This window comes from Schistocerca nitens, chromosome 4 (assembly GCF_023898315.1).
Source record: "Schistocerca nitens isolate TAMUIC-IGC-003100 chromosome 4, iqSchNite1.1, whole genome shotgun sequence".
Taxonomy (NCBI): Eukaryota; Metazoa; Arthropoda; class Insecta; order Orthoptera; family Acrididae; genus Schistocerca; species Schistocerca nitens.
In genome coordinates, this window is record NC_064617.1 from 728362202 (window position 1) to 728378370 (window position 16169).

At 43.6% G+C, this 16169-nt stretch overlaps 1 protein-coding gene across 3 annotated transcripts in view; it reads right to left on the minus strand.

The window, feature by feature from the left end:
• The window catches only part of LOC126252900 (bestrophin-2-like), a 467283-nt gene that overhangs the window by 395386 nt on the left and 55728 nt on the right, over window positions 1-16169 (minus strand). The window contains exons 1-2 of one of the 3 annotated variants that reach the window (XM_049953871.1): window positions 1654-1934; window positions 1439-1572 (exon numbers count right to left, since the gene is read on the minus strand). The exons of 1 other annotated variant lie outside the window; for it this stretch is intronic. In XM_049953871.1, coding sequence (XP_049809828.1) covers window positions 1439-1509 — 71 coding nt within the window. In that variant the 5' untranslated portion in view covers window positions 1510-1572; window positions 1654-1934. Of the gene's footprint in view, window positions 1-1438; window positions 1935-16169 lie in introns of those variants that run through there. One more of the 3 variants, XM_049953870.1, reaches the window with a different exon arrangement.

A 16169-nucleotide genomic window follows, 5' to 3' on the forward strand; every position in this document is an offset into this window, starting at 1 on the left:
GGCTCTGAACGCTATGGGACATAACATCTGAGGTCATTAGTCCCCTAGAACTACTTAAACCTAGCTAACCTAAGGACATCACACACCTCCATGCCCGAGGCAGGATTCGAGCCTGCGACCGTAGTTCCAGACTGAAGCGCCTAGAACCGCTCGGCCGACAAGCTTATGTGACAGATCCGTTGAACATGACACTGCTATGTAACATGATGATCTGAAGTACGCAACTGGAGTATCACAGGTAACGACAAAGCGAAGATTAGTACCTCTTGGAGATCTCAACAGAACATATTGACAAAACCAACCTTTATTTCTGAAATAAATCGACATTAGCACGGATTACGTTCAGAAGGAAATAGAAATAAGCGATACAAAAGAATAGGAACTAACAAACATTTCAGAACGAAATTCTACAGCAAAAATAAAACATCAGGAGCAATATAGTTAATGGATGAAAGAATGGCAACACAGAAAAATGGTAGAATAATGGCAAAATTATCATACAGGACTGAAATTCAGTACTGTTCAGTGATTCAGTTGGTCGAAACTAAGATTTTAGTTCGCACACTTTGTATGTAATGTACCCTTACTAAAGGGGGTACTACTGCTGTTATGAAAGGAAGTATGATGTTTCGTTTTTATCTTCGTTTGTGCATACGTATTGTAGACGGCAGTGATTCTATGAGTGATACTGAATTTAAAATATACCATTCTGCAAACTTGTTTTGTGTGTCTATACCTATCTTTTTCCATTATTTTGGTAATTATTGGTTGCAATTTGACGAATGAATAGTGTCATCAATCAGTACAAAAAAATCAACGAATCTTACTTCAAATAAACTTACAACATAAACTTCGCAGGCATGAAATGTAGACACTCCTGAACGCTTCCACTGTAAACATAGCTATTTTTAGCATATCTAAAATTTACGTGCAGATTGCAACGATTCCACTCTTCCCACGGACGTGAAAACTTTTCTTCCATAAGCCGAAAATCACTATAGAATGCAGAGCCAAACGTTCTGTTGCACAACTGCAGCTCTGTAACTTTGATGCAAGGCATTGTACCAGGTCAGGGCATGCAAAGGACGTTGGCCTGGCTTGCTCAACTACTGCACCGGCGAGAGAAACCGGAATTATCTCCATGCCGGTTCAGTTTCTCCGTCATAAAGCACACGCCAAGTATATCACAATTCAGTTTACGAGTGAAAAACGTTCACTTCAAGCAAAATATTGACAAAGGCAACATCTAGCACTACAGATGTGCCACGTTCATCGTATGCATTTAGTAGGTCATATTAAACCAACAGGGCGAGTGCAATCTTTGGTAATTAACTGCTGTCTCCCTGCGTCTACACTTCATACAAATCAAGTGGAACGTATATCATCTCGATAGGCTCGAAGAAGAAGAAGAAGTAGAAGAGTAATGAGTAATACTTACCGGAAAAGTAGTGTTAAGAAGCTCCCAAGAAGCCGGCGTGTGGCAACTTCTGGGGTGTACGTGACAGTCATCTTTTCTCAGAAACGTCAATTATCAGCACACTACCCGAATTCACGCCGATTCAAATCACCTGCCTGACGCAAAAAAAGCTAGCTAAACAATGATGAATCACAACACTATATATAACTGGAGTAGAATCCACAACAACAGCTTACACGTCAATAATTCTAGTGTGTGTAATGCCTGCCACGAAAGACCTTTCACTTTCGCATTGCGTGCTGCCCGCAGTTTTCTTCGCGGCACTTAATTTGCGGCTCCTACGCAGTCCACTGCCGGTGAAGAACGCCCGGCAGCCACCTGTTGGCACGCAAGTTTCGCGCGGACACACAGAAATCCTCCCGCCAGCGGGCCACACGAAATCCGGCTGGCGCAGGTCGCGGCCGACTGCAGCGCACTGCCGCCAAGTTCGCGGTTAGCCTGTGTGAGGGCGCAGCGGCTGCCCGGACACGACTTGCAGGCTGGCCGCTTACTAAGCCCTTTCCGCTCCCGGACGCTGGCCGGCTATCGAAGGACGGCACAACGGCCGTGTTGCACAACGAATTCTCGTGGGAGCACTAACGAGGAAACACGCTCGCGAACTTAATTTAAATGGCGCCAACGCAAACTCCCGCGCGCCGAACATAAGACTGGTGGCGGGCGTGCTCGTTCCTGTAGCAAAGGCGCGCGCTTACGTGCTGACAACGCCACTGGCGTCATTCCGTACCCGTCGATAATGGAATACAGTGCTTTTCGATTGTATTTTTTCACCTCAACATCGTGGTTACAAATTCTTTATGAGATGGTATGGTTAAAATATGTATATAAAATGCGGACATTAGCTATTATAAATTCCCGTTACAAACTTCTAGGGCCTGTATGGAGGAGAGAGAAGATCATGTTTTGAATTGGAACCCATGTCCGCAAATGTCATCCAACGACGCCACAGAGTGTCAAAGCTATAGCCGCCGGCGCCTTTAAATGTATGTATACACAGTCTGATTCCCTGATGATGTTACAAACTTTCTAGGATTATGAATAGGGATAAAGGTATCAATTTGAGGTAAGGGTTTCTGTATCGCAAACGAACGAGTCGAAAGTTACATGCGAAAACTGTTCTGGTACCTTTGACAGTGGAATCCATGTACTGGTACTGTTGTTGCTAGGATTGTTGCGTAGGCAACTTTCATAGGAGGTAGTATGGATAAAAAAAGGAAAAAATGTCTAGTAAACACTGACTGTAAATGCGCACCTGAGGAGCTATGAGCATTTCATCTTCGCTATTGTGAAACGCATCTGCTCTATTGAACAACTACTCATAGCTGTTAAGTATGTATTTTAGAGCCCATGTTTACTGACATTTTTTCCTTGTTTAGTAGGTCCATCTACAACATCTGAATGTTGCCTACCCTACAATCTTAGCAACAACAATACCAATACATGTATTCCACAGTCAGAGGTATTAGAATTGTTTTCGCTTATAACTTTCGACTCGTTTCTTTCCGGTACAGGAGCCCCTACCTCAAATTTACATTTATTCTTCTCAGTAACAACATCAGTGTCAATCACCTTTTTTCGGCTACTGGTGGTTCATAAACAATCTTGATGTACTTCTTTAAAGCGGAGTTTCCACTGATATACCAGATTTTCAACAACCATGTCGTTCATGATGGACTGCTTGTAACGCTTTGGTCCCAGGACTCAAGAAACTCATTAGCGTAGTCTGAAATAAGAATCATATGAAGGGGCCGGAGAGATATAGTCATAAGCCACATCGAACTAGTTTTGAGATACAGCGAGTTTAAAGTTCCACGGAGGTCTGAAAATGTTTAATACAAAATAGAAACCTTATTTCTACTGCAAACACTTGCTTAATACTTGCGAAGCATGTTGTTAAATAGTCAGATGTAGTCAACGGTGGCTTATGACTATATCTCCCAAAAAATTGTTTAAAACATGAAGTATGAATTTGTAAGGATTTATTTTAACTACTCTTACACAGCAAGCAGAATATATAATTTTTACACATAATATATGCATATCAGGTATCTGAGATGTATAAATTACTTTTTCATTGATACAGTTACATCAAGGAAGTTGCTCTACCTCATCATTGTACTCGTTATTTCCAGTACAAGACCGAAAGAAATCTTGATTTGCTGCAGGTATGTATGGCATAAGAGATAGTACATCATCAATTTATTTCTGGTTAATTGGTAGTGGCTTTCTGTTCTTTATTGGCAGCTGATATAGATTTGGTTCAACTAGCCTTCCTTTCTTTTTGACACGAATATCCACTGACATGAAAGCTCCTATGTCTGAATAAGAGTAGCTTCACTGAAATAGTGGGGATCTCCAGACGTGGATTCTGTACGTTTTGAGATCAATGTCTTCAGGCTTTCCAAACTTCTGAAGTCTTCCCTTTCCATTTTAGTTACAATGAAATGTTTTGGACTCGCAGATTTTATTATTTCTGTCCATTCATTTGGAGTGTACGCTATTGGCCGTCTGTTTCTTTCATACCGTTCAATGAGACCAAAATCACGATCGCAAGGTAGCATGGTGTGACCTACCACAGGGAAGTAATGCTGGACAGAATCAAATCTTTTGGTAGCAGCAAGGGACCTTTCCAAAGCAATAATAGTCCAACTCTTTGCCTGACCCTTGCAGTTGTCTGTGATTATGTGGAGATGTTTTGTCTGAGGACTAGTTATCTCCAAGTACTTCAATAAGCAGGTCCCAACCTCATCTGAACCCCGTCCTCCATCTTTCTCGCTCCACAGAAACATATAACCCTTATTTGATCCACAGATGTGGATACCATAGTTGTATGTCCATATTTTCCTCTTGTAAAATGCTGGGTCAACTGTTAGTTTATGTGTGGGAAACGTTTGCTGCATGTCCATTGCTATCACATGATACTCTTTCGAATTTGCTTTAGCCAGAGCAGTTAAAGACGCAATCATATTTTGTTCTCGGTCAGCCTTTTTGAGATGCAGTTCATATTGTTGTTTCTTTTCTGTGACTTCTTCTGCACATAATTCTGGGTTATTTATTGCAATTAGAAATCCATCACATTTTGAACAGGTGTCACTTTTTGGTAGTTTGAAGCCTATGTTAAATTCAGATGCGAAAATTTCTCTGAATTTACTTTCAGATACTGCAGGATCCTGCTTTTCCTTGCAGTATTCTGAGTATAAGCAAGCAATTATGAGATCACAATCCAAATACACTTTATTGGGGTTCTGTTGCCCACTGTAATGACTTTTATATTTCGGTATGGCGTTGAGAAATTCTCTAACACTTTGTACAGCTTCGTCTTGAAATTTATATGGGTAGTTTCCATATTTTCCTGAAAGAAAAAAAGATGGGCTTATATCCAATTCCTAATAGAAATATTTGTATAGTACTCAGTTTGAGTACATCCCTAACTTATAGCACAGAGTAACATACAAACCTCTTCCATCTTCTTTTGACACTGCAAATCCCAGCTTAATTTGATGTTGCAATTTCCTCACTCTTCGTGCATGTATCTGTAAGCCATGAACCCTTAGGAAAGCTTCCTTGCAGATCATAACTTCTATTCCGTATACCCTCACATTACAAGAAAATGTAACATCCCTGGATGATATTTTCTTGGAAATCTTTTTTGGATAGCTTTGAAAGAAATTATGACAAATATAACAAAATGAAATAAATATACAAAATATTAAACCATTTGTATTTAAATAGTGAAGAAACCTCCGCTTTTTCGGTTCCATTTTCATACAGCTCATCAGGTAAGTATTCTGGGCATTAAAGTTTCCTATGTCCCAAAGTGAATGAAAAATGTTTTCTTCCTCTCCAAGCAGTTTTGTGAAGCATTTATTTAAACAAGAACAGGGACTTCCTATAGTAGCAGCCTGAACAGCCTTGTGGTTTTTAAAGACTTATACTGATGACTAGCATTTCGTCGACGTTTTGCTTTATTTTTCTTCCACTGATCAATATTTCGCTTTCTTTTCCGTGAAGGCTTTGGTTTTTCGGGTGATTCTCCATTTATTCTACTTATTTCAAGCTATAATATGAAGAGCAAAATAGTCTAAGAATTAGCGTGAGATATAGTCATAAGCCACACAAAACATTAAATTTCGCTAAAATCACATTAATGAGAAAATATTTTTTACACATCTTTTGTCTTTGAAACTACATTATTGCACCATTAAGCAGTAATATAAATGTACCCATCAAGTTTCATCATTAACACACAGGATGGCTGTCAAATGCGTTGGCAATGTTGAGAGAAACAAAGTCACAAGCCACAGGAAATTAATCACTAGAAATAAACCGTTTTGTATACTTCCCGAAACATCATCTGAGCTGGAACTACTGGTCGATGGATGCCAAGATTCATCCCTGTCAGGATCCAAAGGGTAAAGCTCTTCACTTCCACTACTGTCTGTGTCAAATATGCGTTGAAGACCCAAAGACGCTTCAGACGTTCCTGACCAACCTGCCATTTTGCCGTGGCTTGTGACTATGTATCTTCTGAAAGTACCACCATATGGCACAGCATAGAACTGCACTCCGTCATAGCCTGCCAACTGTTGCAGTAACACGGAAAGTTTTGAGCACATTGCGAAGAAGACATTGTTAAGAATGCCGCAACATGAAAAACTCAATTTCGTGAAAGTTGTGGCTTATAACTATATCTCTCCGAGCCCTTCATATGTTTACATTTTAGCGTGATTCATCGGTACATTGACACAATTACGTACTTCATAAATGTAATCACCTATGACCAGAGTAATGAGATGGGAAAAGTACACAAACCGAGCGAGGTGGCGCAGTGGTTAGCACACTGGACTCGCATTCGGGAGAGCTCAAAAGCCTTTAAGACCCTGGTAGAATGCAATGACGGCTCACTTCTCAGACGACAGGAGCGAGAATATCCTTTTCCTGACTGCTGTCTTAACACATATTACTTGCTGTACAGAACGGCGCGTGTGGATTATGGCGTGAGCATCTGGAACGTTAGGGTTTTTAGAAATGAGAACCGAAGACGTCGGGTAAACACTTGGAAGAGCTCTTACTCGTGCTAAAGGCGGGTCCACACTGAGCGCCCCGTGCCGCGCCCCGCTCTGTGTGGACGGCGAACCGCGCCGCGCAGTGTTCCGGCTGTTGTCGGTACGTCAAAGGAAGTGGCGCTTTTGCGCGCGCTCAGTTTAGACGGGCCTTCGGCTCGCTCCATCTTCAGACCGTGCGCGCGCTCCAACTGGAACACGGTGCGCGTCTCGGAGCGGCGCGGCGGGGCGCGGACGGCGCACTCCTCTCTGTTGCAGCTGTGCGCAGGCTGCAGCAGCGCGGCACGGCGCGGCGCGCTCAGTGTGGACCCGCCTTTAAAGCGAACGTAACTCCGCAGAACCAAGAAAACGAAGCGCCTCTGCCTCGTCCTTCCACTACCAGCGTCCGGCGCACTACCTTACCTCTCCCCGCACCCTTTATCAGCCGGGGTTTGAGAGCAGAGTCCGACCAGGGCGTTGCTGGATCGCCAATCCGGGTAGTGTAAAGAGCGACATGTCAGCATCACGTGCTGAGACTGTGGGCAAGCTGCGAACGAGCTTCACAGCACCTGACTAACAGCAGCGAAACGAGGATTTTCAATATATATGTTAAAATATTCCGCCCCAATTCCATCCATGCAGGCCGCTCCCATACAATTCTGTGTTCTACAGCTCTGCTTGTAGATGTACGTCTCACGTTTATGACGTTTATGGATTTTTCATTTGTCGACTTCTACATTCCTGTTGACAACAAAAAAAAACCGAGCGCCTCTACTGCGCGCCGTGTCTTTCCAATTTTGTGAAATTAGATCGTTTCGCCTCCCGCTCAGATAGCGTGACTGGAAACTGCAGAGCTGATGGCGTGGGAAATAGAACTCTAGGTTGAGAGTGAGATGAAAGTAATTACAGACAAGGACAGAGGTAGAGATGGGCCTGCCATACGAAATACTTTCCGCCCTTGGTGGTCAACACCAACATCCCGGCCGTACCTAAGCAACCAACTGCAACAGCCTGCTCTACCAGCAATATTAACAGGCCATGCCGCAGTATTGCCGGGTAATATGGCCACAGTGCAGCAATGTTGACGGATGCATTATTGCGGCCACCCATTGCCGAGATGTACTATTGAAATACGTATACAGGACCAGGAAAGGCACAAACCAGTCCGAAAATTGTGATTGGCTGATACCACGCATAATATTTGGATGCGTCAGTCGCCCTCAACATACACTAACATCTCTCGGCGAAAAGTTTAGTGAGGTCAGCACAACAGAAAATCTTTCAACACGTATCGCATCCATCTCATCGTTATTAAAATGGTCAGCTAATTAACTGGCCTCTGATAACCTCTCATGATAAAATACACTCAATTAACATGTGGCGAACGTTAATCTCCAAAAAACCACCACTTACTGGGCTGTATTCATGACTGAGGAGGAAGTTACGCGTGAGAGGGCTGCACTTCGAGCTCTTAGACGTGGCATTGAGCAGACTTCATTACGTCTAGTTGGCCAGTAAAAGGTGCGCCAGTCTGACTTAATTGACCGCAACTTCTTGGTTATCATCTCGAGGCACTCTCCCTTTCACAGGCGCAATAGGCACTTACTCAGCAATGATATTACAGCACACAGAGACAGAACATATTGGGCCACACTGTGTACGGAACCGCTGCGTTAAAACATTCCTAGGTGTAGCGGTTCCCATCAGAATGAAACCTACTTTATCTTTATAAATGGAGAAGGGCGTCCTTCTGGACTTTTGTCTGGTGATTCATATGCTGGATGGTTTGCTGAACACTGAGGAAAGTAGAGCAGATAAGCAATTTTAATAGGTGATCACGTCCCATCTGATCCACAACTCTCGGAATCATCTGCCACCTTGACAACTTTTCGCGCAGAACACAGAAATAATATAAATTAATAAGTTTGTTTGCATTTACACTATCCGCAAGTATATTCGTTTTATACATTCAAATGCATTCTTCTTGCTGCATTCAATATTTTGTGTTCCAGATGCCTTTCGCAGTTCACATTAAGGCATCATAGGCGGATTTAGTAATTATTCGTTTTTACGGTCGAAATCTCCGTCTCCTCTCAATTGGTTGTAGGTTAAAAGTGACAGTGCGATTTCTACCCTATCACCAAATGAGGAGAAAAGTATTTCTTCGCCCGAAAAATGAACATCTATGAAATCTACTAAATATGCCTCAATGCAAAATGGGAAACGCGTCTAGAAGATAAATGAAGATCAGAAACTAATAAGCATGACACAGTTTTCTTCAAACTTGCTAAAAAATTTGTTGCAACAAATATTCCACGTCTTTTAGCAAGGAATGGGTAGCGAATAAAAGGCACTCGAAACATGACTCCGGTGACTTGTATAGCCTTCGTGCCTTGATAAATTCGCCTAAATTCTTGATCTCCAAATGGTTCTGTAACCTTTTGCTTTTCGATTCAGAGAACTTATTTCCACGCATTCTTTTTAGATATGACAGTAATCCTTTTTCCATCATTTTTATTTGCTTTTTTTACTATTCACAAAATCCTTTCATAGTCTTTTTAATAAAAAACTCTAAGAAATTAAGTCCCTGCTGCCATGAACCACTGGGTATGAGGTCAACGTTTTAGCACAGACAACGAACTGCAGATCAGCGTAGAGAATCGGAGAAAAGTGCAGGCGACAAGGGTATTGGAAAGTTGGTACAACGCTACGACAAATGTCAGACGGAGCGGCGACTATGTAGAGACGTTGCTGGAAGGTGTGGCTAACTGCTGCAAATAAAATACTTTTGATTTTCACAGTGGCTACCATTTCGCGATCGATCGGACCTTACTTTCGGAATACGCCTCGTACAAAATTCACCACAACTGATGACGATTGAGCATACAGTGTGTAAATTGCAGATAGAGACAAAGAGTTCAATTCAGTAAAAAAATGAAAATGGATCAAGGGTGCAGTTGTTCTGCAAAGATGAAGCACATAGCATAGGACAGACTAGCGTGTGGAGCTGCGTCAAATGAATCTTCAAGCTGATGACAACAACCACTACAGTGACAACAATTACTTGTAAGATACAAGGAAATATCCACATCAAGTTACAAAAAAATGGTTCAAATGGCTCTGAGCACTATGGGACTCAACTGCTGTGGTCATAAGTCCCCTAGAACTTAGAACTACTTAAACCTAACTAACCTAAGGACATCACAAACATCCATGCCCGAGGCAGGATTCGAACCTGCGACCGTAGCAGTCGCACGGTTCCGGACTGCGCGCCTAGAACCGCGAGACCACCGCGGCCGGCACATATCAAGTTACAAATGTGGCGAAATTTCAGATCATTGACAGGGCTCTGGAAACAAGAAAATACCCTGTGTGTAAGTTTGCATCGAACGAGACAATGTCATATGAGTCACGGGGACGTGACGTAGTCAGTAAAGTACCATGTGTTTCAAAACGAAAATCGGGGTTTAAGGCTTTGTAGCATTTATTAGATTCAATTTGTAATTATAAATAATACATCAAATGAAACAACTTAAACAACTTTTCTTACGAGCGTTCAATGCCAGCACCATTCGCCATACGACACACATCGAGGCGAGTTCTTCCCAAACCTTGTCGTTGCAACAACTGCTCAATCCTGTTTCGTAATATCCTTTACGAACTCCCGAAGGTATAAAGCGCGTGGCGCCAGATTGGGTGGACGTGGGGGCCATGCTAAACAAGTGCTGTCATTCGCACAGGGCATCTATGATCTGTGTCATCCAGCCCTTGTGGCCAATCCTGCGGTCGAGTACAACATCGTTTGACGAATTGCGTACTGAGTTAGGCCAGTGAGGCTGAGCACCATATTGATGCCAAATAAAGCACTGTCTACATCGACACAGGTACTCTGCAAATCACATTCAAGTGCCTGGCAGAGGGTTCATCTAACCACCTTCACAATTCTCTATTATTCCAATCTCGTATAGCGCGCGGAAAGAATGAACACCTGTATCTTTCCGTACGAGCTCTTGATTTCCCTTATTTTATCGTGGCGATCGTTTCTCCCTGTCGTTCTGCTTCTTTCAATTGAAGAAAGCCCCAGAATTCTAGCGCGTCAACCTTCACAGCCTGTAGGCGTCACTGGATGCGGATGTGGAAGGGGCATGTGGTCAGCACATTGCTGTCCCGCCCATTGTCAGATTACGAGACCGGAGTCGGTACTTCTCTATCAAGTAGCTTCTCAATTTGCCTCACAAGGGCTGAGTGGACCCCACTTGCCAACAGCGTTCGGCATCCATCCAAGTGATGGCCAAGTCCGACAGCGCCTGACTTCCGTGATCTGAACAGTACCGCTGCTACCACTGCGGCAAGGCCGTTGGGCGGATCAAGCTACGACACACCCGGGAAGAAAGGCCCATTAACTCTCACCGCCGGGATACGGCACAAAAAAATTCAATTTACGGGGAGTCTCGTTGCAACTGTACCACCTCGTACGAATCTGCTGATCCCGATATGCACATATTATGTGCGCTCGCATTTCCACTTAGGTGAAATGTCGACTCAACATTGGAGATGACAACAACATTCAGAAAATCTTCATCGTCGTGAATCAACATTTCTTTTGCGAAGTTGGCCCGTAAATCGCAGTCAGTAGGCTTTAGAACTTTTAATAACTGCAAACAACAAGGATGTAGTTGTTAGCGTCTCTTTAACAATCTCCACACAGACGTCATTGAAATTGCTAATTCACGACTACCCTTTCAAACTGATTTCTTGAGGCTACACGTGAGAGATACTCACTCGTTCAACACGTTCTTCAGTCACTTTTGGCCTTTCTGTACTCTTTTCTTTGCAAAGACAGTCGTTGTAGTCAAACTGATGATACCAGTTACAGATGTTATTATCACTCGGAGGATTACAATAAAACTGAATACGGAATGCACATTGCACTGTACCAACAGATTCAGTCCGTGCTAGCCGTAAAACACGAAAGGCTTTCTGTTCACTAGTCCTTTGCTACTAGCGCTTTGCATCGGAAACACAGGAAACAGTGCATATGCATGCGCACACGTACACAGACAAAACTGCTTGAGTTGCTCTTGCATTTGATGAGTTATTTATAGTTGCAAGTTGCTTGTAACACATCGTACAAAGCTTTAAAACCACAATATTCATTTTGAAACAACCGGTATAAAAACGAAGCAGAGACGAAGGGAGAACTATTCTAGTGACAGTACGGGCTGCAAATGGGGAAACCCACTGATGTAAGCGACCTTGCCAGACTGTTACGATCCCGCTCCTGGGAACGGTCTTCTCGGAAATGGCGACGCTGGCTTCCGTCGCCTCTGTGGAAGGTGGTCGATGGACAGTGAAACCGCTAGTAGGTGACAAGGTGTTGGACATCAAAGCCTCATCACAAAACATGGAGGTCGGAGGCTTGCCCACTCGGTAAAAAAAGGATAGGTCGCGTTCTGTGGCAGGCCTGACGACAGAGTCAATGCTGAGTGTTTAGGTGTAAACCGTTCAGCGCACATGGTCGAACACGGCGCCCCGCAGAAGCAGCTACCATGATATGTGCGCGCCCATACTGACGCAACGACATTAGTTGCAACTGCAGTCAGATTGGTCAGCGGATCATTGGAAACACGTCGCCTGGTCGGATGAATCAAATTTCTTGTTACACCACGCCGACGGTCAAGACTGTATACGCCCTCAAGCAGGCGAACGACTGGTTGAAACATGATGTATCGTGTCACGAGCGCAGGCTGGTGGGACACTTCACTGATATGGGGATATTCATCTTGGCTTTCATGGGACCTGTGGTAGCAACCGAAGGCACCACGATAGCTTCGGACTACGTGGGCAATATTGCGTACCACCTGCATGCCTTCATGCTTGATGTCTTTCCCGATAGAGATGGCGTCCTCCACCAGGATAACTGTCTGTGTCACAAGGGCAGAATCGTGCTATACTGGTCTTATGAATTTGATAGTAAGCTCGCGTTAATGTCTTGCCTGGCAAACATGCCTGATATGGAATACGTCCGGGACGCTATCGGAAGCCCTCAAACCACAGGCCCGTAATATGCGGGAATTGTATGACCCGTGAGTGGCCATCGGCGCCACATAAATTTGGAAACATGCCAAGGACTTTTCGAGTCCATGCCATGCAGAATCGTTGCTGCATTGCGTTCCAAAGGTGACCCATACTATATTAGGCAGGTCATTATTATGTTTTGTGTTACCAGTGTATGCCAAAAACATTCGAAAAAAGATGAATTTAGCTTAGGAAACGTGAAGACAATACCGACAGCAGAATCAATTTTTACGCATTGGAAACTGAGTATCAAAAAGAGAACTGAGACTCAAGCAGAGAAAATGAGGGACGAAATGATATTTTAAAAAAATGACTTACATGTTGACTCTTAACTGTGGGAAAAAAAACGTGGAGTGGCAATTAGGACACTGCAACTCATTCTAACAATTGAGATTTTGGGTCTTGTGGGTTTTCCCAACTGAGTCCTTAAAAAGTAAAAAAAAAGGTTTTTTTAATATCAGTGTTTATTAGAAGCCCGTCGCCGACGAATACTGCAGTAAAGACAGAATACGACAGAGTGATTTGATAAATCTGGTAAAAAAAAGGTGTGTTTCGTGAACAACTCACATTCCTCCTCGAAATAGCCTCCTTTAAAGGGCACATACTTGGTCCAGCGGTCCGCGAGCTTTTTCATCCCATGGGAGAACTCCGTTCTGTCAAACTCCGCAAAATACTTGTTAAACTGCAACTATTACTTCCTCATTTGATGAAAATTTCTTCCCAGCAAGCCAAAGGTTCAAGTTACGGAACAGGAAAAATACTTGGTGGCTAAGTCTGGTGATCAAAGCGGAAAAGGAATCAGTTCAAAGCCCAAGTCATGCAATTTCGCCTTTGTTATCGCCGATGTGTGGGATGGTGCGTTAACCTGATGAAAAAGCACTTTTTTCGTGTCAAGCGTGGTCTTTTATCGAAGTTTCAAACGATGCAACAATGAAGTATAATAGGGATCAGTTATGGTTCCGTCCTTTTTCGAGTAATCTACGAGGATTATTCTTAAAAAGCACTTTCACCGGGCTTTTGGCTGCCATATTGACTCTGGTGTGTCGTGATAGATCCTGGTTTCATCAGCTGTCACAAATCGGCGTAGAAAGTGTAGTGGCGTAGCAAGACAGCCACGCCACTCGGAGGTAGCCGAAAGGCACGCGTTAAGCTCACGCAGATTGGCGTGAGGTCTGGAACAAGGTAAAGTAATTATCCTATAAAGAAAAGAACGTAGTTCTTGGAATACTTATCTTTAATCCACAATTGGAGAACATCGCTCTTGTTTAGACATTATTACACTGAATATAAACTGGTAATGGCGCCTTGCTAGGTCGTAGCAAATGACGTAGCTGAAGGCTAAGCTAACTATCGTCTCGGCAAATGAGAGCGTATTGGTCAGTGTAGCTTCGCTAGCAAAGTCGGCTGTACAACTGGGGCGAGTGCAAGGACGTCTCTCTAGACCTGCCGTGTGGTGGCGCTCGGTCTGCAATCACTGACAGTGGCGACACGCCGGTCCGACGTATACTAATGGACCGCGGCCGATTTAAAGGCTACCACCTAGCAAGTGTGGTGTCTGGCGGTGACACCACAGAAAGTCTTGTGGATTGCGAGTAGACATCATCAGACATTGTGTTGAAATGCTGTGCCGGTTGCGCCTTGGTCGACTGTGAGCAATTGTGACAATCACCTCGCACACACACAGCTTCTTCATGGCCAATTCTCCGTGCAGGATATTATGCACTCGGTCAGTTCAGATGCCAACAGTGTCAGAAATCTCACGAACTTTTATTTGGCGATCTTGTATTACCATATCACAGGTTTTGTCAGTTGTTTCCTTTGTGGTGACCTCAACTGCACGGACGGAGAGTGCTTCGACTTCGGTGCTCGTCCGATCACGTTTAAATGCATTAACCCATAACTCTGGCTCTGAGCACTATGGGACTCAACTTCTGAGGTCATCAGTCCCCTAGAACTTAGAACTACTTAAACCTAACTAACCGAAGGACATCACACACATCCATGCCCAGGATTCGAACCTGCGACCGTAGCGGTCTCGCGGCTCCAGACTGCAGCGCCTAGAACCGCTCGGCCACTTCGGCCGGCCCTTTAACCCATAACTAAATGGTCCTCTATAATGGTGCAGAGCCCGCGAGAACTTCATCCACTTTTGTTTTTATTCGTGCCGCAGCTCAACTCTTGAAATGAAAATGTTTAGCTGGCCGGAGTGGCCGAGCGGTTCTGGGCGCTACAGTCGGGAACCGCGCGACCGCTACGGTCGTAGGTTCGAATCCTGCCTCGGGCATGGATGTGTGTGATGTCCTTAGGTTAGTTGGGTTTAAGTAGTTCTAAGTTCTAGGGGACTGATGAACTCAGACGGTAAGTCCCATAGTGCTCAGAACCATTTGAAAATGTTTAATAACAGCACGTAACTCAGGTTTCTTCATTTTCAATCGCAGTCAGCAGTTGGACCAATTCAGGCGGCTGTCAACTATAAACAGTAAGCTGAAAGTTTCTTTAATTCTTTGTACGGTCCTTGGAATAATAGAGCTTATCAACCATGAAGACGCGACAAAAATGTTCCATTCTTACATGGAAATTTACCAAACTTATCAAACCACCCTCGTAGAAGCACGAATAGTACAAATGTGCCGAAGAAAATTGTCCAGACTTTTGTCGCGTTAGGGAGCATCCAGAGCACTTAAAACAGTTCGCCGGTTGCGCCTGAAATATATTTTACTCTCCGCTAATAAACAATTGCGATGGACTTTTTTTCCGTTGGCATGCCGCTGGGGAACTGTGAATTAACCAAGAATGGCCGCCGTTTCAAAGCGGTTCAACGTTCTACTACTAATAGTCTATCGGCTGTGACAAATGTTGAATTTAACATAGCTTTGAGAAGACTTGCCAGTACCTTCCCCATAAAATCGTAAATGTGTGACACCAATTTGCAGTTCAATTTTTTTAAACTGAAAAGCTCATAGTAACAATTGCTTTAAAATGTTGTATTAATTTGATGTAGCTGTAATCTTTTAGTTCAGTCGAAATCCCTTCTTCTCGGTAGCAATAACATTCGACAAGCCAGGAAAGTGCAGTGAATCTGGTGTTCGCCGGCCGCGGTGGTCTAGCGGTTCTAGGCGCACAGTCCGGAACCACGAGACTTCTACGGTCGCAGGTTCGAATCCTGCCTCGGGCATGGATGTGTGTGATGTCCTTAGGTTAGTTAGGTTTGAGTAGTTCTAAGTTCTAGGGGACTGATGACCACAGATGTTAAGTCCCATAGTGCTCAGAGCCATTTGAACCATTTTTGAATCAGGTGTTTGTTTTCCACTTCGCTGACTATCAGTTAACGAGATACACGAAATTCATTATAACATACAGCATTTGAAGGAGTTCATATTTTTAGTTTAAATAATCTTTACTATCACATTTATAAGGGGCGCACTTTTTTTTATTTTTTACAGAGAGACCCACCTTGGAAGTACTCACACTAAGCGCTACTGATGATACTTTAGAGACAATGTTGGCGCCAAACCTTAGGAAACTGACGTAAATGAGTGACTTCATATGATATTAATTATTGTAATTCACTTATT